Source organism: Lepidochelys kempii, chromosome 11, assembly GCF_965140265.1.
Source record: "Lepidochelys kempii isolate rLepKem1 chromosome 11, rLepKem1.hap2, whole genome shotgun sequence".
In the NCBI taxonomy this organism is placed as follows: domain Eukaryota; kingdom Metazoa; phylum Chordata; order Testudines; family Cheloniidae; genus Lepidochelys; species Lepidochelys kempii.
In genome coordinates, this window is record NC_133266.1 from 45,128,024 (window position 1) to 45,155,464 (window position 27,441).

Below are 27,441 nucleotides of genomic sequence, written 5' to 3' on the forward strand. Positions count from 1 at the left end.
TCTGCGAAAGGTGCATGAGTGATAAACAACTTCTGAGGCTCAGTTACTGACATAGCTCTGGGTTGTTCTGCGATCAAAATATGTTTTTCTTCGTAAATAATCGAATACAAAGCAGCTTTTAGTTCAGTTTTCAAACCAGCTGTCTGAGGGTATATTTTTTCTAGAGAGACCGTTATTTCTATGGGACTGGAACTCCCTGTGGTTATAAGGTAGGTGCACATTGTATATTTAGGTTCCTTGTTGACTTTCACTGTCTTTACTTCAATATTTTTTATATCACCCAACCGTTCGGAAGACAAGAGATGTTGTTCACTCGTCATTGCAGCTTTCAGGGCACTTCTGATCTGAGTCTTTATGTCTAAGCTACAGCCCTTGGGAACTTGAACAACAAACTGGTTTTCTTTGGAAAGGACTTCTCTTTCTTGGATTTCATGTACGCTCAGTGTCTCCTTTGGTTGCTTCTCTACCTTTACAGTTCCAGTTTCTGGCCTCGTTAGTTCGACTGCATATTCTTCCTTGAGAGGCAGCTTTTCTTCCAGTATTAATGGAAGCCTCACTGACTGTCCTTCTTGAATTCTTGCAGCAAAATCGTGTTCTGCGGCTTCTAACACATTTGCACTCTCTAGTGGAACACTTCCTTCCTCGGTGCAAACAGATTCTGAAAGGAATCTGGGTTCAGATTTCACCTCACTGCTCACAGTCTGAATCTCCTCAAATGTTTCAACGTGACCCAGGTCTAAGGCCCTGCTCTCAGTCACGCTCGATAGCTGCATAACTGTTTGAGAGTCTTCTTTTCTCAGGGCAGCTTTCTGCTCCTTTTCTGCCGCACTGATAATTTGTTCTTTTGGCAGAGGTATATCCTCAGCCACAGCGGTAAGACAGGTCGGTAGCTGAGGTTCAACTGTAGCTGTGGAGTGTAATCCTTCGGTACTGCTCCGAAAAGCTTCCAGTTGTTCTGCAAATAACCTGCTCTTCTCTTCTGTTGTTGCTGCCCGATTAAACATTTTTTCTTCTCTCTGGAAAGCCACGTGGGATACAGGTTTTTGAAAAGCCAGCATGTCTTCCTTAGGCAACACATGCTCTGACTGGGTTGTCTGGAGATGGAGGGCGGAAGGGGGCTCTTTGACAGGCTGAATGCTAACCGCCCCATCCAGGGCAGGAAACTGACTAGTGCTTTCATAAGAGAGGGGGGTTTGTTCTTCTGAGACTAAAGCGTGAAGCAACATTGGGGTTTTCCTAGAGACTGCTTGATCCTCGGGCAGCGCCACAAAACTAAAATGTTCTTCTCTAGGGAGTGTTGTTTGCCCATGTACCACCGGCAAATTCAATAGCTTTGCGCCTTCCTTTTGGGTTTCTACAGTTACTGTCCTGTCTGGTCCGGGGACTTGCTGCGCGTGCTCACCCGCGAGCTGCTGCTTTTCTTCTGTAACGAGAGCAGCTTTTACAGCTCTCTCCTGCACCAATGCACCCTTTTGCTGAGCTGCTGAGGGGACATCAAAGGCGCCCTCTTTTGGAAGCATCCTTTGGGAATCAGTTATAGGCATGTGTAATTCCGCTGGCAATTCCAGTACTGGTTTCGCTTCCGCAGGTAAATCCAGGGCGTCTAGCTCCTTGGCATGAGCTTCGCCTATTTGCTGCTGTTCTACAGCTAAGGCCAGTTGAAATACCTTCTTCTCGCCTTCCAGCATCTGGAGACCCTTCTGGCGCGTCGGCGTTTCTAGCGCGAAGGAAGTTTCTTTAGGCAGCTCCTGGATATCTTCAACTCTGGGGGTGTGTAACACCTGCGGGGGTTCGCGGACTGAGGTCCCTGCCTCAGTCTCTGCGCGCGGAAGAGGCACAGCTGTGCTAGCGGTCACTGCAAGCTGCTCTTCAGCCAGGGCAGAGAGAAAGGTAGATTTCTCTTCTCGGGCCGCCTGCAGAGCTATACTCTCCGGAGGGTGAATCTGCAGTTCTTTTTCTTTGTCCTCTTGGCTGCTTTCTTCTATTAGTGGCAAACAAACAGTGGGGCCCACGTGGAGTTCAGGACCAGGCAACTCAGCTACTGGAGGGCTTTTAATTGGCTCAACACATTGCTCCAGCAGGCTCGGGTGCTCCCGAACCTCATTCGTAGTGAAAGCTGCTAGAGGAAGCAGCTTTGCTGATGACACCCCCGCTTCTGCAGCATGAGGAGCAACATCGAGGCTCTCCGAAGCCGCATGAGACTCCAGTACGGCCGCTTGCTGAGTAAGAACCGGCTCCGTCTGCATGCTAGCGGCTGAGTGAGAAACCTCAAGCAACGAGTCCACCTCTTCGCTATGTACCGATGGCCTGCCCTCTGTCCCGATTGTATACAACGCTTGCGGGTCCCGCTGTCCACCCTCGCCTGGCAATTTACCAGCATATAAACGAGACTCGGTAGTCTGCTCACTGACGGTTTCTTTGTCCGATTTCGTAAGATGTTTCTGAACGACTTTCTGTTCCTGATACCGAAACACAGCAGCTGTGTCCAGCGCAAGCAGTTCTGCAGAGCAAGTGGCTTCCCCCAGGGGATTTATGGCTTTACAGGTATATAACCCACCATCATCTCTCTGACATTGATGGAGCGTTAATGAACCCGACCCGTCAGGATTATGAACCGTAGTGTAGTCTACATTAGAGAAAATCTGGTGATTTCCCTTAAACCATTGCACCTCGGGTACAGGTTCTCCAAGCACTGTATACTCAAATACAACAGGGAGACCTCTAACACCCTGAACAGGTTCCAGTTTCTTCAGAAAGCAAGGGGGGTAGGGGTTTATTTTCTTTTCTAAGGGTTTCTCCACCTCTAGTTCTACAACCGATTTTTTGTAGACTTCTCCAGTCTCGTTTGGCTTCACCTTTAGATAGGCACTACATGCAGTCTCTCCATACTTATTACTGGCGATGCATGTGTACTCACCGTCATCTTCAGATTTTGTATAGAGAATGATAAGACTATAATCACTACCATCAAATACAAATTTGTGATCCGTGGAAGAGGTTAACTTTACTCCATTAAAAAACCACTGGATTTTAGGTTTTGGACTGCCAGTAACAGTAACTGAGAGCCTAGCTACATCTCCTAGACTTATTTCAACATTTGAAACGTGTTTGAGGAAAACTGGGACGCTGCCCTCCTCCGTTTTCATCTCTAATTTGCTGGAGTAAACTGAATTTTCAGGCATAAATTCAAGTGTTTTATCTCTGTCAGACAATTGAAGGCCGCTGCTGTAACTTTCGGTTCTTTCTTCCTCAGTAGACACAACAACAGAACTAGAAAAGTCTGTATGGGAAAAAATTAATTATTTAGATTTACTAAAACGTTTTGCTGAAAACTTCCATTTAGTAATCACTAGAGAACATGAATAAACCAGGTCTGTTAGTGTAGTTATTTTTTGTATACCTTCTAGCATTCTCAATACCATACAACAGCTAAACAATGAACCTGAACTCCTTTTTCTGTCATAACTCAAACTATATAATTCCACTAAATTGAGAGCCATATCATGCTATTAATTTTTATGGGGAGAATTGTTAAAAAGCTGATGGAACCATATGGCCCAAATATTTTTGTACAATTCATTTAATTTAGAAAATATTAATATGAATATTTCAGTTATTTATGCATTTTAACAAGTAGAATCAAAGTTGTGCATGTTTATGCATATTTTGCATATTACAGATTAATAAACAATTACATAACATTTATGAAAAGAGTCTAATTAATCCACCCACTAAGAAACCTTATACTCTGGTCTCAATACATTGGCTTAACTGGGAGCCATATGGGACACTGCCTTTGATTGTTTCCTGTTAGGCCTAGATACTTCCGGGGATACAATAACTCTATGATGCTAAGTGTCACAGTTCCTTCAATATCTGGAGAGAAGGCTAACTCTGTTTCCTGGGTTTTGTGGATTAAAGAAGATCCCTCGTGTTAATTTAATGTCTATGTTATGTTGTACTTTGTTTTAGTGGTGGTTTAAAAAACCAGAGGAAGAAGATCTTCAGAGAAACCTCTGTTGCTCTTTGTGGACACAAAAGACAGTAATGGAACCTTTGTTACAGCGAGGTTGTTTATCGGAAATATTTCCCTTCCCCCCCAGCAGAATTTTCAAGCTAGTCAGAAACAGTGCAACATCTAGAGAGTTTGGAAACCAAATCCTGCAGTCCTTACCAGGCAAAACTTCCACTGAATTCTGAGTAAGATCTGCAGTATTTGGCCCTAGAAAAACTTGGGATGTTTCAACAAAATCAAAAGCAGTTAGTAGAAAAATATCTCCTGGTTGTCTAATAATTAATTCGATGTTCACAGTTATATGAGTTAAGTAAAAAAAATCTGAGAAAATACTGCATTCCAACCACAAAGCAAAAAAGCAGCAATAAAATGCTCCTTCAGATTCATTCATATCCCTAGAAGATACTAATCTTCTCCCAAATCAAAAATGAAATAACATTTTAAAAATCGCAGAAGGAGATGGGTAGACTAAAAAGTATTACAAGCATTAGAAAAACATTCATGCCGTTATTTAAATATTTTCATCTTTTAAAAAGGAGCATATACTGTACAATTTGTGAGTTTTTCTGTAAGAAGGGTGCTATAGTTCTGATGTACCATAAACTGCTATGGCCAGTACCTTGAAGGGGACCGATTTTGCCACCTTTACTATCGTTGAAAATTACCTTAAATCCCATAGAAATCAAAGGGACTGCTCCCTTAGTAAGGTACTAGTCAATGTGAGTACAGGTGGCCCTTAGACTCTGTGAAGACTACAGTAGAATTTCAATCCACAGGATCAGCTACAGTGATAATCACAGGAAAGCTACAAATATATTTTGTCTGCTTACTTCCAAAGTGTATTCCTTTGGGAAAAAAGGAAAAGTTATATTATAAATATCTGAGAAGGCTTTGCACCTTGGCTTTGAGACTCTGTGTGTGTGTGTGTGTGTGTGTGTGTGTTGAAAACCACCGAACAAAATTGTAAACCCTGTAGATGATGGAAACTTCAAGCCAGGGGGTGCTGCCAGACCCTCAGCACTCCTAGTTCCAGCACTCCTAGCTTTGCATAAAGGAATACAATAGAATTCATGCAGTTTTGTGTGTTTCAGGATCGTAAATTTTACAGGAAATCCACAAAAACCGTGTTTAAAATACTTTACCAACACACAAATAGCAAATTACTAGAAACAACAAATGTAAATATTTACATGTTTATTTCACAAATATCATCTACATTAATATTTAAAATATAATATTGATTACAAGTAAACATCAATTACCCTCTTTTTAAAATACCTTGTCTTTATGAATGAAAAAAGACATTTCACTTGACAATGAAATTACTATTTTTCTTAATTTCTATTTAAGATCTACCTTTAAAGGATATAGGGTCAAATACTGATTATAGTTACACCAGTAATTCCGGAATAACTTTACTGAAATCAAGAATAGCTCCGGATTTATGTTAGTGTAACTTAAGTCATACCCTGCCACATAATATTTTTATTTTAGTGTCTCTAGCCAAAGTCATACAGTGCATGAAACTGACATTTTAAATAACACTTTTTATTTTATATTTATTTTACTGCTTGTATATATAAGCAGTAAAAGTAGAGAGAGACTCTGAGCTATAAAGTTCAGATCTGGATTTGAACTTTCCCAGAGTTTGGATGGTTTGAATCTAAGGTTTCAATTTGAGCCAATTTCTACCAGAAGAAGTATGCCAGATTAGCATATTTAATACCTAGGATAATTGTTTAGGTTCCTATATAAAGTTTATTAAAGTCAACGGGGCCCATTCCTTTCAATGGGCTTTGGATCAGGCCTTTAACATCCTATTTAATCAATATATTTCATGCAAACTTCTCTGGGGACCTCTGCTGTCAAATAAATCAGTAAATGCTATGCATCTGTACAGGGAATGAATATGGGCACAGCACAAAACCATTCCTAGCCAGCTCAATGTTGGAACAAACACTCTCATTTCTCTTATCCTCCAGCATTTTCAACAGAAACTGGTTTAATGACAATGACACTTACTACTTAAATACATATGTACTTTAATGTGTACTCATATTTATTTTGTGGTCATCAGTGGTAATAATAAAAATAATTTTACATAATACTTAGCAGGGTTTAGCTAAGGAAAGTGACACCGTAATGGACTTCATCCACTCGGTTTCATTTCTGAAGGTGCCAACTCATCACTACTTGGCACCTGCACTGTGTAATGGTAAGTAAGGCTTTCCAAACTGCAGCACAGTCAGGGATATAATTTGTCGATAATAATATCAAATATTTTATTGAATATATTCCGAATTTGTAATGCGTGACTCTCAAAAGGTTTGTAAATTTGGTTCAGCTAAGCACCAAAAGGTCTAATTCCCTTATGGACACCATCTAAGCAAACCGAGTCTATAAAATGAGTTTGGAAACAACACAAAAATAGTTTGACTTGTGAGATTTCCAATACTTCCTGTTTCGTGTTGTACAGGAAATACCATGAGAATAACTAATCTCTCTCTTCAAGTATTTTGCCACTTCTGTTTCTGGTCTAAACAGAATAAGGAAGCGCAGTTATTAGTGCAATGGAGAATTTTTTAAAAAATTAGTCAACATTTTCCAAACCTCAAAAAAATTGATTTTTTTCTTTAAATCCAAGTCCTTTGTCCTATTCCCATTTAAAATCTGCATTAATAGCAGTGCTGATGGGAGAACTTTCCAAGGACGATTGTCCTTGTCTTTCTGTGAGAGAAGAGCCACACAGAATCACTGCCACAAACAGGCAACCTTTAAAAATGGAAATATTTTATAAACACTTCAGTAAATCCTCATGTGTGGCACTCTGCCGATTTTCTTTACCATCTTTGAGGGCATCACCAAAATATTGAAGGATTTCAGTCGAAGCATGCCCACCTATTAGGAGATGTGTCTATTGAAACATCCTCATGTCTTCAATAATATTTGCAGAGCAAATACTGCTGTTTGATTTAATGGAGATTTAATAAAAATGGATTTTTAAGTTTTCCCATATGCGCTATAGGTTTTTAAGACGAGTACCACTGGACCCAATTTTCTTGGGTACATTAGGATTCTCTGAGAATGCTGAGTTCAGAATGAATCCCTACTAATGCAGTGACACTGAATAGCTTCTGTGGTGCCTACAACAACATTTTGAGACGTACAGAAACCATACAAGAATACATGTCAATCACAGAAATAAGAACGTGCGTGAAAACAATTGACTACACAAAAGCATAATTTCGTTTAAGTTTAAAATAATCATGCCTCTTAAAACATTTTGAAAGTCGAGTGACAAAAATTAATAAGTAGCCTTAGCATTGTGTAAAGAGGAAGCAAAATAATAATTATTCATCTTCAAAACAACAGTCCAGGGTTGCTGAATTTAGGGTTTCATCTAAATTCACATGTATATATTTGTGTAACCAGAAAGCACTCACATACATTATAGGGTTTTCCCTCTTTTTCTACAAATGAATTATTAAATGTAGTAAAATTTAAAAATAATTGTTTTGTTTTTATCAGTGCCGTACATTTTTGTGTAAGCTAGATAAGCTTAGGTCTGAACTGATCACTTCACCCTGAATTGACTCTTCCATCTAAATATTTTTTTATCTTTCTTAGTTCAGACCCTAAAATATTTGATTGCATAAAAAACAATTAATCTAAAGGACAATAGCTGTGCTTATACTGAAAAAAAAAAGCTTCATATCGAGTCTGAATCCATTTGTTTCTGTCAGTTCAGTATTTAACATTATATGTTGCTGGTAGAACGATGACTGACAGAAGAAAAACGAATCCCTGGAGACTTAGTTCTAATCTTAAAATGAAAATGTTCAGTGAAAGTCTCCTGCTTTCTTACTGCTGTGTATTTTTTTATTCACAGCACAAAAGTACAGGGAAGGAGAGCTTTTATTCTTATCGTTTTATAGTTACATTCTGTCTATTGATTTATTGAATGCCTCATCTTTTCCTCTAACTCTTAAAGGTACAGTACACAATATATTTATATCCATGCTTATTACAAATCCTGAAGTCCCTACTCAGTCTTTACTGCGGGAAAACTTTAACTGGGTCTGTCTGATTCTGATCTCACTTGCATTGCTTTTGCAACAGAGTAACCCCATCGACTTCAGTGAAGTTATTCTTGGTTTACCATCAAGCTCAGTCAATGGCCATTTTTCTGGAATAAGTACTGTATAAAATAGAGATAAGGTGCATGAGGTAATATCTTTTACTGAACCAACTTCTGTTGGTAAAAGAAACAAGCTTTCCATCTACACAGATCTCTTTTTCAGGTCTAGAATAGGTGGAAAGGTTAAAAATTTGTAAGCACTTTAGGATTTGACTGAAAAGTGTACTGTGTTCAGACTAAAAGAAAAGGAGTACTTGTGGCACTTTAGAGACTAACACATTTATTTGAGCATTTATTTGTAGCTCACGAAAGCTTATGCTCAAATAAATTGGTTAGTCTCTAAGATGCCACAAGTACTCCTTTTCTTTTTGCGGATACAGACTAAAACGGCTGCTACTCTGATACCTGTGTTCAGACTGAAACGTGTGTCTAAAGTAGTACTCCATACACTTAAGTTACAAGAGCACCGCGGATTTCATATTTCAAGATGGTTGCTAGGCCCTTTTAACACAAAGATGATTGCACTTTTAAATAACACAAGTATATATACGCGCATAGGAAACGGACAAATGAGTTCTACATACGTGAATAACAGCGATAAAAAGGATGTGCAGAATGTACAAGGAATGAAATTCCACCCCGTGCACAACGCCTGCACAAGCCTTCTGCACCGCTTAACTCTCTCGCGTTCCTAAAATAGGGCATGTGGGACTGGAGGGGTGTCTGCCCCTTGTGAATTTCACTTCTCAATGAGCATTAAAGTATAGGAAGCACCTAAAGTGAATGATACATGTTTACAAACAGAATTTAGGGACAATGCAAACCTATTGTGTGTTTAATCCAAACATGTATTTGGAACTCAAACTTGGAAATTTAACATATGTTTAACACAGCGCTTGTATCAGCAGTTCCTGCTCTGTTTGCAGCTACACATCTGTATTCCCCTTCATCGCTTTGGATTAAATTTCCAATAATTAGATTATGATAGCCCATCTGCCTTTCCTCCATACAGTACCTATCCCCTTCAAGCAGTATCCCATCTTTGTACCAACTGATACTCGGGTTTGGAGCGCCAACTACAAGGCACTGGAAACACGCAGAAGCACCTACTGACGAAGTGCAGTCAAAAATATGTTTGATAAACTTTGGGGGGGCTTCTGTGACTTGGAATTCAAAGGAACAACTATCTGAGCTCTCCGCTTTAAATTCTATCTCCTCTTCTTTGGATGGCTCAGCGAATACATCAAAATTAATATTGACACATTTCTCCCCTTCCTCTTCACACTCGTGTTCTGTGACAGCTACCAACTTGACAGCTTTCTGAGAATCATCAGTGTCGCGCTCAAATTCAAACTCCAGCTCTATTTCGGTCTGGTTGCCATTTGGAAGAGTACTGTCTACAAGCAAATCAAACTTCTGTGGCCTACCCGTAGCGCTGCCTAGAACTAGACCAGTCATTCCATCCCCACTCCTGCTAGAAAGGGCTCTCTGTGAATCTAGCACAATTAGAGAACTTTTGCATATAGCTTCTCCGACACTATTCGCTGCTTTGCACTGATATGTGCCACTATCAGAATGACCTACATTCTGAATTTTAAGACTATGACTTCCTTTCTCAGCAGTCACAATGTAGCTCCCGACATCTGCGGTAATGCAGGTATGTTCTTTAAACCACTGTACTTGGGGAGTAGGGGAACCTGTCACTGTACATTCAAACACTGCCTCTGAATTTTCTAGAATTTCCAAATCAAAAAGGGGAGTGGTAAAGCGCGGGGGCATTTCAGTGACTTCAAAGTCAATTTTCACATCTTCATCTCCTTTTGCCGTCAAGCCAGTGGTTTGCTCCACCAGAGCGAAAGGGAGGACATCAAGAAAAACAATCATACATTTGTTGTCAGGTGTAAATTCCGGAATTGTGACTATTTTGACCTGCTTCTCGAATTCCTTAACCTCATTTTCGTCCAACTCTACTTCCAGAAGTATTTCTTGAGGAGAAGGCGAGCTCGAATTTTTATTTTGTTCCAAGTCAAACTCTATAACATGCTGATGTGTTACTGGAGGAGGTAAGGCCAAAGACCTTCCATCTTGAGGCAAAACTTCTACTTGGGTGATACTTTTAGCTTCCCCTATGATGTTTACTGCGTGGCATATATATTCTCCTTCTTCCGATTTCAGAACATTATGGATTTCCAAAATACATTTATCACCCTCTTTTTCTATTCTGACTCTTTGATCTGGTTCAAGCAACGACTTATTTCGATACCATTTCACATCAGGAACAGGGAGGCCTATAACTTCAGCAATTAAACCCAATGAACTGTTTTCATAGATCTTCCTCTTGGGCAAGGGTTTGATAAATGCGGGAGGCATTTCATTTCCCTTTGGTTCCACTGCTTCACAAGGTGTGCCAAACATCTCTGAGCGCTGCTCTTCGTAAGGCGACCTCCTTTCTTGGAAAGGAGAAGGTAATGTTCCGGGTTTAGGATATTCACTGGTGGGGGTTGTGTAGCGCTCTCCTGGTGTGCCGTCCCTTACCAAATCGGAAGGGGACTTTCTGTTGAAGGATGGTTCCTCGGAAGGTGTTGAGTATCGTTCAGGTGTGCCAGCTGGAGTGTGGTAAGATTCAAAAGACATGGGAGATTCAAAATTCTCAACTGACGATGGAGGTGTATAGAATCGCTCAGATTCTGCCAATTCATCCCCGCTTGTGCTTGTGATTTCTATTGACATTTCTGATTCAGGAGAAAGTGGACGGGTCAGCAGCTCCTGCTGCTGGTTATAATAGTCGTAAACGGTGCTGAAAGTGACGTCTTCAACTTCCAAAGAAGTGATACATTCCTTCTGGTCAAAGGCCTGGAAAATGGTATCTTTGAAATCTGGAACCTCCTGCTGTCCGGCTGAGAGTAAATACTTTGAGAGAGACACACCTGGCTCAGGTTCTGAAACTTGAGCAGCGTTCAGCTCTTGAAATTGCAAAACATTTTGTGATAGGCCCCTTTCATCCAGATTTCCTTCAGCAGCATTTACAATGTCTTTAGTCTGAAATGAAATTTCATTTTCAAGCTGATCTTCTAAATTACACTTTTGTTTCTTCAAGGCAATTAATTCTTCTCTTGATTGCCTTTCCTGGACTATGGATTCTTCATTTCTTAACGAACGAAGGAACTGTGCAAAAGAAATGTCCCTGTCCTGTGTATCTGATTCCCGCTGAATAGCATGATGGTCTTCAGGAATTACTTTGGTATAACACATAGTTTCAGTTTTACTTCCATTAAAAGTAGACCTGCTTATTTCTTTCATTGTGGCTTGCTCTACCTGAAGAACGTGTGTTTGTTCTTGCTCCAGTTTACATGCAGTGGGTTCTTTCTCCTTTGCAGCTTTTTTCAAGTCTGTTATGAAGTTGTCTGTTTTGGAGTCTATTCTCTCTAGCGATTCCACACCCTCAGAAACATCTGTTTCTTGCACTACATTTTGCAAATATTGACTTACAGACATTTTGGATTCTGCAGAAGGCCTACGCTCAGTCTGCCCCAATATCAAGTCTTTAATTTGTTCCTTAAATGATTCTTCCACACAAACATTTTTCTCAAATTCATCAATTCCTTTTGCAGGTGATCGCTGTTCACTAGAAAGAGGAATGTCAGCTAGGTCCCTTTTAAATATTTGCATTTCAGCCACTCCAGTTTCTGTTGACAGAGTCCGTTCTTGAACATAAACTCCCTCCAGTTGCACCTTGTAATTATGACGAAGTTCTTCACTTAAAGAAATTTCTTCTACAAGTGCGTCATTTCTTTGTAGATGGTTTATGGAGCTTTCGGTTTCTGTTTCCATGATCTCGGGAGATAACACTTGGTTTAAGGAACATATTTCTTCCGGTGATATGCTGCCAGTCTCTTTGGAAACGAATTCTTCTGAGAAAATCACTGCATGCTGTTTTAGATTAAATGCTAATCCCTGGATTTGGGGTTCTACTTTTTCTAGAGATAATTCTTGAGAATTATCATCTTTGTCCTTTATAGCTTCACTCTCTTTGGAAAACTCTTGACAGGAATAAATTCCTTGTCCTGTAGGTGATGTAGTTTTCTGTACATTTTCTTCCATGTGGCCTGTATCAGGTTCCATTCGTTCAGAAGCAGAATGTTGATCTTTGAAATACATTTCATTCTGCAGCAGCCTCTCTTGTTCTTGATCAAGATTTTGTATAGCAGAGTAAACTTGTTTCAAATCAAATACAATATTGGCTGTATCAGGTTCAGAGGCCGGATATTGGCCTTTTAAATGTGTTTCTTCTTGTTGCCTCCTAATTTGTTCTTGAAAATTCTGATCTACATTTTCTATTACAGAAGGAGCTTGTTTTAAATCAAATAAAATGTTGTACGTTTCAGGTTCTATTTTTCCTAATGTTTGTTCATTCTGATAGGTTTCCTTCTGTTCTCTCTCTCCAAAGTCAGATAATTTTTTATCATGAAGAAAGACATTTTCCTCTATGCCATGCGCAAAGCTTCTGTAATTTTGTTCATTTCCTTCTATGCTTTTTTCTTGTTGCTCTAGGTGTTGTTCTTGCTGAATTGCTTTATTTGGATCATAAAACCCAAGTTGTTCTAATTCAGGTGTACCTTTGAATTCATCACTTATCGCATGCGAATAGGGCGCATCTTTCTCTTCTATGGCAGTTGAATCTGGAAATGTCCTATTTAAGTTGGTGTCACATATGTCCTTGTCAGACAGATCTCTATCTTCTTGTACCATCGTGGATATAGGACTGAAAAAACTATGAACCTCAGATTCTTTCCTCTTTGCACTCAGCTCCTGCCCGAAGACATGGATCTGATAATTTACATTTCTAAATGGTGTATCTAAATTGTCAGTGAAAGAACATGCCAGAGGTGGTGTTCCAAGAGTTCGCTCAAGAGCAGGACTCTCTTGCTCGGGCTCTAATTTCCCTGAAAAATGCCCTGCGCCCTTGATTTCCATTTCATTACCGTTACTAAACGATTTGCTTGGCGTGCTTCCCCTGTCAAGATGGGGCAGATCAGTAACACCATTGCTAAAGTTATATTCTTCTCGACCTGTTTTTTTCAAGTACTGCTTCTTCTCAAAAGCAAAATCTTTATCCTTCACACTCTCTACTTCACCATCTGTGTCCTGACCTGCAGGAATTTCTATATTAATACATGTAGCTTTCTCAGTATGGCTTTCAATGATCTTTTCAAGTTGGTTCCTAGATGTAAACTCTGTGGTTGTAATTTCTGTTTTTATTTCATCTGTTTTGTCAGGCTGATCGCTTAGCTCTTCAGAGAGTGGAACCTGGTTGAGATCTCTAAGAGAAGCGAGTACTTCAGCTTCTTTTATCTTTGACTCTACTTGTTCACCCACGTTTATTTTCTCTTCTACTTCACTGGGGAGCTGGAAATCTGGGCTTTCAATTATAGACTCATTCTCAGGGCGTGGAACCTGGTTTAAATTGCGAACGAAAGCAAATACTTCGGCTTCTATCTTTGACTCTACTTGTTCGTTCACTTTTATCATCTCTTCTTTTTCAATCTGGTGCCGAAAATCTGGGCTTTCCAGTATTAACGGTTCTTCAGGGAGTGGAACCTGACTTAAATCACCAACAGAAGCAGGTACATCAGCTTCTTCTATCTTTGACTTCACTTGTTCACTCACATGTATTTTCTCTTCCTTTAGAATCGAGAGCTGGAAATCTGGGTTTTCAGATATTGATGGTTCTTCAGGGTGTGAAACCTGTCTTAAATCACTAACAAAAGTGAATAATTTGGCTTCGTCTATCTTTGACTCTACTTGTTCATTCACGTTTATTTTATTTTCTACCTCACTCGGGAGCTGGAAATCTGGGCTTTCAATTATTGGCTCATCCTCAGTTTGTGGAACCTGGCTTGAAGCACCAACAGAAACAGGTACATTAGCTTCTATCTTTGGCTTCACTTGTTCGCTCACATTTATTTTCTCTTCTGTTAGAATCGAGAGCTGGAAATCTGGGTTTTCAGATATTGGTGGTTCTTCAGGGTGTGAAAACTGGCTTAAATCGCTAACAAAAGTGAATGTCTTAGGTTCTTCCATCTTTGACTCCACTTGTTCACTAACATTTACCGTCTCTTCTTTTTCAATCTGCTGCTGGAAATCTGGGGTTTCAGTTATTGGATGATCCTCAGTAACTATGGACTTTCTAACGTCACACATAAATCTTGGGAGTTTGGATTCTGTTTCTTTGGAGGACGTATTTTGTTCCTTTTCCGTGAGCGCTACCTGCCTCAGGGTATTGAGGTTATGAAAATATTGACTTACGGAATATTCTCTATCATTAAGCTTGCCAGCAACTGAGGATTCATAAAGATTGTGCAACGGTTCCTTTGCAACTTCTTTCTGGATTTGTACACTCTGACCTTGAACAGTTTCTTCTTCAACATCACTAATTTGTTCTACGTGGCTATAAAAGCTCTGCACACCAGACTCTACTGTAAGATTGGAAACAGTTTCTATTACTCCTACTGTGTTCTCAGCAACACATTTGTATGTGCCAGCATCTGACACAGAAACTTCAGCAATATGTAACCTGTAGCTACCATCCTCTTCCTCCTCAAATTGAAACTTCTCAGTAGGAGTTAAGATTTTGCCATTTCGAAACCAAGTTACAATCGGTTGAGGTTCACCAGATATTGAGCACTCCAGCACGACAGAATTCCCTTCTCTACAATTAATATATTTTTGTGTTTCTTTCACAATTTTTGGTGGTTCATTTACCGCAAAGGAAAATTTAAATTTATGTTTTATTGCCTCAGAAACTTGGTCCTGAGGTGGTGGCTCAGGTACAAATTCAGCAGGTTGAACTGTTTCCTTCAGTTCTTCATCTTGTTCTAGAGTCGGAGTAGGAGCAGTTACTTTGATTTCTACAGGAAATGAAAGCCGGTCTGAGTCAGAAACACAGGGTACGGGCAGTTTACTCTGAGGAAGGCGAAGGGTGGCTCTACTTTCACTACTGAAAGCTGGTTGATTTTCTTTCATTTTGTCAAACAGAAAACTAAGTTCTTCTTCCTCTTCTGTGTTATTCTTTAACAGTTCAACTTCATCGGTGGTGAATGGTTCAGCCTCAATCCTCTCTTTAATCTTCGCTTTGAGCATGCCTGATGTTGTGGCAGTTCCGTATTCATTAAATATCACGCAGGTGATGGAGCCTTCGTGCTGAGGGAGAACAGAGCGGAAAGTTAGGGTGGACCGGCTCCCTGTCGTGTGAATGGCATAGTCCTCCTGGTTACGAGATATGGGTTTGTCATTGTTATACCAAGTGACAATAGGTTGCGGATGGCCACGGAAATGACAGCCAAATATGCAACTCTCTCCTTCCTTTGCTTCCTGAGATTCAATTTCATGAACAAACAAAGGGGGGCCCGGTTCCAGAAGCTTTAGAATAGGGCTCTCAGACCTGGCAGGCTTTTCCTTTATTTCACAGACTTCTACCAATACAGACTCTCTGATTTCTGCCGAGTCTTCTAGTCCTAACATTGCATTTTCTTCACCCTTTTCTGTTTGGGTGCCTTCATAAGTATCAACAGGCTCATTGATGTTTATTGTGATTGTCTCGGACAACACATTCTCCAATTTCCTAGTTTCGCTTAATCCGTCGCAGAGAAGCACATATATTATAGATTCAGGGCTTTTCTTCTTGGCTGTCATTGCTTGGAACTCCTCCAGCTGTTCGTTTGGCTGTGTATCTATTCTTGATTCCTGTGGTTCCTTGTGTGTATAACTATGGCCGATGTAGGTAGCTTTGGCAATTGGCTCTGGCTGCGCTACTGGAGGGTCTCGCAGAAACTGCTCTCTCGTTGGTTCTTCTAGTGTTATTACTGATTTTGTTTGGAATGTTTCTGCCTCGATGCTTCCTTCAGGAAACTCCCGAGGACTCCGGGAGGGTTTGGAAAGCCCCAGGATTCGTTCCATTCGCAGGTGAAAGTCCGCCGGCATCTTAACAGGCTCTGGTTTAGGATGATGCGGGGCACCCTCCTCACCGCTTGGCATTTTGGGTGAAGAGGTGCATGTATGGATTGGCTTTATTATCTGGAAGTCAGAGCGTATCGCCTCACTCTCAATTGCCCAATGGACTGGAGAGGTCCCTAGGTCTTTACCACCTCTAAAGTCTGTGGTTCGCACCGATTCAAGGAGTGATTCAGTCTCTCTCTGTGACGGGCGCAGTTTCTTCTTTTCCAGCATGGTTCTTTTGGCCTCCCGCAGTCGTTGCAGCTTAATTTTTATTTCCTCATCAAGCAAAGCATCACTGCCATGATCCCTGTCCCTTGCGGTGCGTTTGCTACCTACCTGGTCTTTATCGTACGCGAACTCCGGTCTCCTTAGGAGTTTTGGAAAGCTTATGGTTCGCACCATCCCCTTTGCAGGGGGCAAGTCTCTTAACATCTTTTCAGTCTCCTGCCTTTTATCGAAAGGAGAGCCAGTGCACCGCAGGTAAACCTTCAGCCTATCTTCTTTCCTCTTCTGAACCAGACATTCAACACTCTCATGGGTTCGGTTGGACTTTCTCAGGAAATCTAAATATTTTGCATTTTGCTCCTCTCGCTGTGCAACTAGCAGCGAAGCGGTTGACTCAGCTGAACCCTCACTATTAATGGCAAACACTTTATAGCTCCCAGAATCCCTCTCCCGAACATCTCTTACCTCTAGGCTGGAGCTGTGAATATGCATACCACTCTCTGTCTTTATTATTCTACGCAGATCTTTAGGGATAGGCCTATTATTATGAAACCATGTCATTGCGGGGGTTGGACAGGCAACGAGTTTACACTGGAAAACTGCGGGATCCCCCTCTAAAACAGATTTAAATTTCAGCTTTTGAGTGAAAGAAGGTTTAAGAGTCTCAGACCAAGACGAGGTTCTACTTGCACATCTCTGCGCAGACACAAATCCATGGTCTAAGTAGTCTTCAGAATCGGAGAAAGCGTCTCGCGTCTCGCTTTGCTTTTCAGGACACCCAGGCTCTTCACTGAAGAACAGTTCTGTAAGAGAACAACATTACATTACAGCGTACTCTGTTGCTTCTCTCATACGTTTGAAAAATGAAAAGAAATGAAATGGCAAGATATTAAATTAAATTGGGGGCATGCTACAGATTTCATCACAAATCCAGAAAAAAAATTCACTCACCATATTTGTTCGAATAAACGCAATGCCTTGCTCTGTTTTAAAGATTCTGACACGAAAATCGTTCGTTGTCTGTTCTTTCTTCAAACTGTGGACATTTCTTCTTGAACAAGCAAAAATGAATTTCAAAATAACATGTTCCTGGGGGTGTATGGTTTTGCTGCCCGAAAAGCTTTGTGTCTTTTGTTGGCAAAGAAGAAAATCTTACCTGACTTGCAGACAGTAGAATAAACGCCCTTTCTGATCCCTTTGATTATGGTAAAATGTTCAAACAATTGAGAAAAAATATTTTGAAAAATATATAAAAAGGTAGCTGTAAGTAATTAGCTAAAATGAAATGAGAAGGCGTTTATTCGAACTAATACAGCCACTAACTTCACAACGTTATGCAAAAAAAGCAAGCAACATGGACCACATATGCTATCTGCAAGCCAGTGTAAGAAATGTATAGTGACGAATTAATGTATGTACATGAAGTGCGAGGATACAATGGGAATGTGTAGCTTTCACATGTCCTAAATAACATTCATTTTCTATTATATTCCATTCTTTGAATGATTGTTAGGTTGCTTACTAGTTTAAAAATCATTTCATTAAGATTTTTATATCTTCGTTTTGATTTAAACCATCGCATGCACTAACAAGAGAGTTTAACAAATAAAAGCTCACGCAGTAAACAGCTGCATAGCATGAAGTAGAAGTTAAAAGTACAGCTGCATAATTATAAATGTAAAGTTTTAAACTGATTTTAAAACTTAAACCTTGTAATGTGGGTAACCCTTAGCATATTAAAACAAAACATGCAGCATATTCAAATATGCTCCAAAGTGTGTTTTACTTTTGCTGTCATAGGCTGTATGTAAGCAAATAAAAGTTTCTAACGATTTACTAATTTTTTATGATAAATCAGTGCTTCAGCGTAACATCCATTTGTGACTGTACCTTTCACTTCCATTTCAATCTGTTTTTTTATCTTCTCTTGAAGAACTTTTTCTGGAGCTAGAATAAAATAGAGATTATTGTGATCAATTAACGCATCAATTAATGGGTTGTGAGGTTGAAACTATGAATATCTGTTGCAAAAAATACGCACACACATACATGAGTACATGCCACAACAACTCAAACACCTGATAAATTTGTCGAAACAGTGATCAGATGCTTCAAAACCTATTTGTATTGTATACGTGTCTACAACTTTTTATGATTTTTGCCTGTAATTTACCATGCCTTTAACATGCCTGGAACACCGGGAGGCAAACATTCAACAATCCACAGACAAATGACATTTTTCTTTCTTTACTGTTTCCCATGGGCTGAATGTACTTGAATGCAATGATGGTATGCAGGAGGAATTTAGGTTTGGAAAGAACATGCAGTTGCCAACCTGTCACTCTCAGATGAGTGCTGCACTCGGCTTGTCCTGCAGAGTTAACTATTCTGCACTTGTATATACCCCTCTGATTCTGAACAACTTTGAGTAATTTTAAACTGCACAGTGGCCCATTGTGTTTTAAGGAACATAATGCAGACTCCTCAACTATTAGCTGATTGTACAGCCAAATCACACAAGGAGTAGGCACACCCTTTATTAGACAAAAGAGTGACACATCATCTCCTTCTTTTACAATAGTTTCTGGGAGCAGCGTTTCAAGAAATACTGGTACTTTGGCACCAGTTTCTATGCTCTCTTCGCATGGCACAACATCAGGGTAGTAGTCTCCGTTCCTTTGTTTTTCAGTTCCTTGTGATCTTTGAGCTGAAGTGATTAACATTCTTGATGTTTCCTTTGAAGACTCTTCCTTAACTTCGGAGGTTGTTTGAATCTGAGACTCTTTGACTGTTTTAGTGCTTTTAGTGTCTGAGTCAAGCGTAATTTTTGTTACTGCTTTGGCGTGTGCTTCTTTAGCTAGGTAAGAATAAAGTTAGGAAAAGCATTAGATTAGATGGTTGGCAGGAATAAAACACCCTTATACGTAGAGAAATAAAAATAAAGGGTTTAGTATGGAAAAGGAATGTTCAGCATGTTAGTGCTCAAACTAAAAATATACTATGAAATATATGGGTTATGACACATTTTAGGGCTCTATTCATGCTAGGCTAAAAGAAGGTCCCAATTAAGTCAGTAGGCTGTTTACCATTGACTTAAGTGGGACTAAGACTTGGTCTATAATGACTAACACAAGCAAGCACATCTTTAATTTTAATTAGGGCTGTCAAATGATTAAAAATAATCACAATAACAAGATTAAAAAAATAGTTGCAATTAATCTCAGTTTTAATCTTGCTATTTAAATTGGTATTCTATTGTTTCTGTAAAAATTTTGGATGTTTTTCTACATTTTCAAATATATTGATTTCAATTACAACACAGAATACAAAGAGTACAGTGCTCAAGTCTAAGCATGAAGGGACATATGAATTTTTAGCATATCTGGCACATAAATACCTTGCAACACAGTCTACAACAATGCCATGAAAACACCTATTCTCACTTTCAGGTGACATTGTAAATAAGAAGCCGGCAGCATCATCTCCCATAAATGTAAACAAACTGTCTTAGCGATTGGCTGAACAAGAAGTAGGACTGAGTGGACTTGTAAACTCTAATGTTTTACATTGTTTGAGTGCAGTTATACGAAAAAAAAATTCTACATTTGTAAATTGCACTTTCACGATACAGAGATTGCACTACACTACTTGCATGAGGTGAATTGAAAAATACTATTAATTTTGTTTACGTTTTTCACAGTGCAAATATTTGTAATAAAATAATAATATAAAGTGAGCACTGTACACATTGTATTCTGTGTTGTAATTGAAATCAATATTTGAAAATGTAGAAAAAACATCAAAATATTTATAATAAATTTAAATTGGTATTCAATTATTTAACAGTGCAATTGAAACTGTGATTAATCGTGACTTTTAAAAATCTAGTTAATTTATTTTTGCATTAATTGCTTATGATTGACAGTCCTAATTTAAATCAAAGCTATTTCCCTTTAATGTTGAAGGTAACTGCAGAAGATCATGTAGAGACAACACTTAACGTAGATGGACAGCAAAGAAAGGACTTAACTCGTGTGTAAGAGCCTGATAAATGGTGCATAGCAAATTACTTCATGGAAGAGCATGAGACAGTTTTATCTTATGTTCATGCTGCTATTGCTCCTGCATCATCTGAGTTAATAAAAGCAGCTATCACATCATCTAAGGTGAGCAGTGCCAAAAGAACAAGAGGCCCATTCTGGGTCTACAGGAGTCAAGGATATCAATGTCTATACGCCAAAGATGTTATTACATGTGCAGAAACTGCTGATATTTTAATGCACTGGAATAATGGCAAGGGGGAAAGGAATTCTACAAATAAAAAACAATCCACAAGTATGGAGGAAGACTGTGTAGGTCATTAATATAGTCTTGGAAAAGAGAGGCTCCTAAATCCAATAGACAAGTTAGGATTTTATAGCACTGAACGAATAGACGTGTTCAGGAGTAAAAAACAGACTTGTATTTAGGGTGTTTGAAGAAAACATGCAAATAAACTGCTTAAAATATTAACCCTTGCAAATATGTAGCACCTTTTGTGTCACTCAAGATGTAGTCAGATTGAGTTATTGACAGCATGTGGCCCTGTGCAAGCTGGGATGGCCTAGACTCTGGGTTAATTTGCTCATCTAATGTTACCCCCTTTCCTTTATTTAAAAATAACTCTTTCAAATTCCAACTTCAGAATTCTGCATAAATTGCAAAATTAAATTGGTTCATTTTGTCCTGTTCTTTGTTTTGTTCCAAGTGGACACTTCCCACCAAGTCAGTGTCTCACTGCATATCAGTGGCTTAAATTGATAAATTGATGAGTACAAATTCCATTTGGCTGCAACTTGCTGGGAAGAGCCATGATACACTTCTCAAGCAAGCTATAAAACTCCCTGCCTGGTGCTGCAAAAGTCATTTATGAATAGAGTCCTAAATGTGAAAAAGAACTTAAAATATAGCTTTCTAAATTAAATACCAGTGTTAGGAAATGTGAGTGAGCTATACACAGAGATGATTAGGTTGAAATGAGGTAAGTCATAATGTTAAAAATCAAATAACCACCTTCTACTGTTAGTACAGCAGCAGTTGTTGTCTTTCCATGATCATTACGCACAGTGCATCTGTATAGTCCTTGATCTAATAGTTGGACGTTTATAATTGTGAGTAATAGGACAGTTCCATTTTGTGATAGCTTCACTCGTTTTGACTCTTTTATCCTTTCACCTTCATGGGTCCACAGAACCTCTAAAAAGTGTTCGCTTTCTAAAGCACAAATGAACTGTGCAGTATCTCCACATTTCACAGTTTGGTCACGGAGTTCCAGGAGAATATTTGGGGAAGCCTTTCTCATTTTCTGAACAGAAGCAGCGGATACTTTCATTGTGCTTTGTGATGTTTGTGAAAGGACTGTTGTATGGAAGGTTTCTGTTTCTTTCACTGATGTAGCTTTCATGGTTAAACTTTCTGATAGAGTTTCCAAAACCTGCACACCCAGTTGGTACGATGGTTCTTGCACTGTTTTAATTTCTTTTTTATAAGCCTGGGTCTCCTTCTTTGCGAAAGGGGAAGCAACATGAACTTCTGATATTGCCTGTGACTGGATAGACTCTTTTACATCTTTCCCAGAACTTTGCCTATCTATGGCTTGCACTGTGTAATCAAGTAACAAAAAAATAACAATATTAACAAATAATGTACTTTAATGGGCCAACTTAAGAACAAAATAAAATGGTAGGGATAATGAGAATGAAAGATATCTTCATGGGAAAACTGAGCATGCCAGATGCATTATGCTCTTGACACAAAAGAAAATTCATTCATGTAGATGAATGGAAAATGACTTGTACTCATGCAGTTGATACACAGCTGATGTTCGTCTCTTCTTTTCACCGAAGCTGTCCATTCCAATATCAAATAATCTGTTATGATACTGTTTAAGGATGTATTTTCTGTTAGCTTTTACAGCCCAGTGTTGAGTATATGAGACAATGGTGTGACTATCACCAGCTCTCTGGTTTAAAGCGTGTACTTGCTTAGTGTAGTAAAATGTCTATATTTTCTATATATAGGACACAGTTTTGTGAGATTTGAAATTATATGACATTTTAAAGTAAAGGAAATGACAGTGGTTTATTGGTTACAACTAATACTACCAACATTAGTGAACTAGCTGCTAACTAAAAGGTGTGAAAAGAGGAAAGGAGGTAATTAGTAACAGTGGTATACAACAAACTGAATCCCTTTGAACAAAAATGGGGCTTTACCTTCGGCTGTCACTGTAAGTGTAGCTGTGCAAGTTGCTTCTCCAGCACTATTTCCTGCTTTGCAAGAGTATTGGCCAGCGTGCTCTAAAAAAGCATCTACTATTATCAGCATAGCTGTGCCTGTAGACTCATCAAAATGGAAAACTATATCTTTTGTTGGCAACATTAGCTGTTGGTTATGAAACCATTGGATTTCTGGTTTTGGCATGCCAGAGACCCTGGCTTGAAATCTGACTGATTCCCCGCTGCATACCCTGCAGCTTGAAATAGGCTGGATAAAGGTGGGCCTTTGGCCAACAGGCTCCTTCTTAAGTGAAACTGATGAAGAAACATGCCATTGGGACTTTGATGTAACTTCTTCAACCTTTTTAAATCCTGAAAAGAAGCATGCCAACTTTTAATTTCTTACCCTATGCTACAATCAAAGTTCTCTCTCCTCATTTTTTTTTCTTTTTGGCCTGGCAATTTTACAATATGAATCACTAATTCCATAGTTTATAAATTATGTTGCAAAAATAAAAAATAAATATATTTCTGGTTAAACAACACTAAGAACCGCAAGATTAAAATAACAAACCCTCTAGACCATTTTCTGTTCTGAAATTTGTGATCAATATTTTCAGAATGCATAATAGTGCAAATTTATTTTCTCATTTGCACAAATCTGGGGCATGCCCTTGTTTAAGATTTTCTAATGTTTCTTAAATGAAAACATTTTATCAATACCAAAACTCTTTAGAGATCTTTACAAGGCAAAGGCTTGTTAACGGAATAAAAATCTGTTTAATAGACTTAGGTTAGGGACAAGGAGTCTACCTTGTTTGAGGCATGCTGGATGCTGCTAATGAAAAGAATTGAAAGGTGAAGTGCATGGAACGTTGAAAAACTGTGAAAGAAACTTCACTGTGCATAACCTATGTCTTGGAGATGCAAGTGGATGTTGTGGACATTGTAAGATGATACTGATTAATTGAATTAAAGACATGACATGACAGTGACTCACATATATTTATTAATGAATATTAGTATGGGCACACAACTGGTTTTAAAACATCATTTATTTTTTAATTGCACATTGTACCTTCCAACTTCAAGTTAGCAGTACTTGTCACTTGGCCTATAGAATTACTAGCAACAAAGGTATAAATTCCTTCATCTTCTGGATAGGCTTCTGAAATCTCCAACTGGCAAGTGTCTTCAAAATGAGTCATTCTAAAGAAACGGGATGGCTTGATCTCCTTATCTTTGCAATACCAAGAGATTTTCAGATCTGATCAAATAAAATAAAAAAAGAAATGTAAGATTAAGATACGTCTGTAGGTAAATACTTTAAAAATACATAAAGTACAAATCACTTATATCACAGCTTTTTGAAGTTGAATATTCCTTGATAATGTACAATAAGGCTAGTTTAAAGACCTGTAGTTTATTGGTTATTTTATAGTTCCGGCTGGGTAGTACGTATGAGGGAAAACTTATTTTGTGACTGCGACATTCAGTGATTAACTGGAAATCTCGCTCTCTCTTTCTCCCTCTGGATACCTTTGAAATAGCAGAGGCAGAGTAGGCTTTCAATGTTGTCAGTGAGTATGAAAAATGAAAGATCCTAGCAACTATATCTTGGCATCACATTTTAAGTAGAACTCTCCATTGAGAATTCATCTGTGAGGATAGGTGAAGAAATATGGAAGGATCAGCTCAGGTGCAGGAGCTTAGCTGATGGCTGTAGGAGCATGAGGGACAGCAGAGGTGCTGTACATAAGAGGAGGGTAGCTTCAAGTCCGTGCCTGGGAGCGGGGTGAAGAGGTCTGGTGGCTGCTGGAGGTGACTGAGGAGGGGGATGAGTTAGATACTGGCATAGGGAAGGAGCAGAGGAAGTTGTAGGGAGTCCATTTCCCTTTCATTTCCAAGCATGCCCCATTTTGCAGAATTCGATGCACGCTAAGGCACATGAATATAGGTGGCTTTTTAGGGCTGCATCCACAGTATCCTGGATAATTTCACTGTATTTTGTTTTTTTAAAAAGTGCCGCAGTTATTAATTATTATTATTAATGGAGAACTGATTTTATTTTATATTTATCTTAAATCTCAAATTCCCATTTAAAACTGATCATCTAGTAGGCTACAAAATGACTCAGCTGATCCAAACAAATGACCATAGTAATCTGTTTTCTGAGGAGGGGAGTGCATGGCTTATTTTTCTACCCGAGTTCTGAGAAGCCTCCAGTTTTTTATATCCCTAAATATCTAGACCATTGGTTCTCAAACTTTTGTACTGGTGACCCCTTTCACACAGCAAGCCTCTGAGTGCGACCCCCCGCTTATAAATTAAAAACACTTTTAAATATATTTAACACCATTATAAATGCTGGAAGGAAAGCAGGGTTTGGGGTGAAGGCTCACAGCTCGCGACCCTCCAAGTAATAACCTCGCAACCCCCTCAGGGGTCCCGCCCCCCAGTTTGAGAACCCCTGCTCTAGACCTTAAGGCCAGATCCTTAGATGGTGGAAATCATCATAGCTAAGGATCTGTTTTAGTTGTACTGGCCTGTGTGACGCTTATTAATGCCCGTCCTTAACTGACAAGAAAGGTCACTGTTGAGTCCAGTGAGACACTTTCTTGTCTCATGCATGAAGCCTGCTGTTCTTTCCAGATATCATACACCTTGCCAGCTTGGGGAAGAAGAGGTCAGCGCCAGTCATCAAACCTGGCAGTGAACTACATCACTAACCACACTGATCTGGCATATATAAATTATTTTAATTGTTTTTGCTGCTGTCGTAATAAAGATACAATGTTTTCAGGAAAGAGTAATGTAGTGTAAAGAATTTGAAAATATATTTTCAATGCTAGTATATTAGCTAAGCTAGTATAAAATATTTTCATGCTGTATTTTAGAAATATCCAAATTCATTCATATACAATACGAAAAGAACAGGAACTGCAAGGATAATGCCCCATGTGCTGTGCTGCAAAGGTACCTCACAGTGATCAACATGAACATAGAGATAATGTATGCACACTCACACACAAAACTGTGTCATGCTTTGCATAGCTGTAATTAAGATGTCGATAGTTCCAGTATAAACTCCCATGTGTATTTTCTGAGTCTTACCACAATTTTTATCATGGAAGCAGATTTGTTTTCTAATCTTTTTCCAATTCAAGAATTTCTCTTTTAAGTGACAGGAATGCAAAAGAGTAGATGCTACTCATTTCATGCACACTTTTGCATTTCTATAACCCTAAAATGATTTAAATCTGGACTTTGGTCTGCCTATAATCCAGGGGTTCTCAACCCTTTTCTTTCTGAGCCCCTCCCCCAGCATGCTATAAAAACTCCACGACCCACCAGTGCTACAATAACTGGTTTTCTGCATATAAAAGCCAGGGCTGGCATTTGGGGGTAGCAAGCAGAGCAGTTGCATGGGGCCCCATGCCACAGGGGTCCCTGCAAAGCTAGGCACTAGGTATCTCTACAGTAATATGTGAATATTTTTTATTATTAATAGTTCCCAAGACTATGTGGGGTAATAATAATAATACTGTAGTTTAATTTATCAAATGAATTACTATGGTGTCATGGGCAAAAAATTTTAGTTATAAGATGGTATTTATTTAATTAAAACATGGTAAATTTATATAAGGAAAGTCTATTTCAAATAAGTATAAATTAAAAAAATCTCTGATACTGGGATAAAACAAAAATGCTAATTTTGATATAATATTTTTAGTTTAACGTTTCCATGAATGGCATTGAAAATGGTACATTCTGGGGATATTAAGGGCTTTGAGGTGAAAGTCAGGGCAGATTTTTGACCTGTATCTTTAAAATGGTGTGTCAGTAGGTGGCACCAGAAGCTTTGTTCATTGTTCATGCTCATTTATAGGACAATGCTTTCTCCAGCATTGCAGTTAGGGCTTCAAAGCTCTGCCATATCACTGCACTGACAGTTTTAAACTTCACGTAGTCGTCAGTACTCTGAAAAGCATTATAAAGGTTCACATCTGATTAAAAATGTAAGAACTACTGAGCCCATGACCACCTATTAAAAAATTGCTTAGCATTAGGGGACTCCTAAATTTCATGTCTGCTGGCAGCTATGAGATAGTTTTTAAAATTGCTAGCTGCCAGTCAATTATACAGCCAACACTACTTCGTACATATATCTGATAGTTACACAAGCCTCAGAAAGACTGATTTCAGCTCATGTGCTATTAGATTTGCTTTGAGTATCAGCTGAACAATTCTGATATAACAAAAATTGTATATAATTTCATTAAACTAACCTGTCCCTGTAACTCTGCACTGAAAACAAGCAGATTGTCCCTCAGAAGTAACAACATCTTGAAGTGGTGTTACAAGAGTAGGTGGATAAACTGGCACTTCTAGATCAGGAGAAACAACTTCTGGGACTAAAGAAAGAGACCAAAAGGTTAGACCACATGGAAGAGCGCACATCACAAAATACTGACAATACCATTTCAAATACACTTTAAGGAACTTGGGAAACTTACCTTCCACTGAAAGCGAAGCTGAAGTAGTGGCAACTCCATAGTCATTCTTCGCTTCACACGTATAAACTGCTGCATCTTCAGGGAAAGTCTCAATCAACAATAGAGTGTATTCTTGTGCATCATGAAGAAACTTGCATTTAAAGCCTGCAGAAAGCTGCTGCTCATCTTTATACCAGGAAATTTTGGGCTGGGGTCTACCTGATATTACAGCACAAAAGCGGGCGGGTTTACCAGATTCCACGGTGGTGGGCTGAAGCTCCTGAATAATATGGGGTGGCTCTGGAGCTGCAGATT

General features: G+C 39.0%; 1 protein-coding gene across 1 annotated transcript in view; it reads right to left on the reverse strand.

The window, feature by feature from the left end:
* The window catches only part of TTN (titin), a 468,699-nt gene that overhangs the window by 244,330 nt on the left and 196,928 nt on the right, over positions 1 to 27,441 (reverse strand). Inside the window, exons 68-72 of the mRNA XM_073306908.1 lie at positions 27,148 to 27,432; positions 26,920 to 27,045; positions 23,709 to 23,897; positions 18,264 to 18,320; positions 48 to 3,280 (exon numbers count right to left, since the gene is read on the reverse strand). Of these exons, the coding sequence (XP_073163009.1) occupies positions 48 to 3,280; positions 18,264 to 18,320; positions 23,709 to 23,897; positions 26,920 to 27,045; positions 27,148 to 27,432 (3,890 nt within the window). The remainder of the gene's footprint in view (positions 1 to 47; positions 3,281 to 18,263; positions 18,321 to 23,708; positions 23,898 to 26,919; positions 27,046 to 27,147; positions 27,433 to 27,441) is intronic.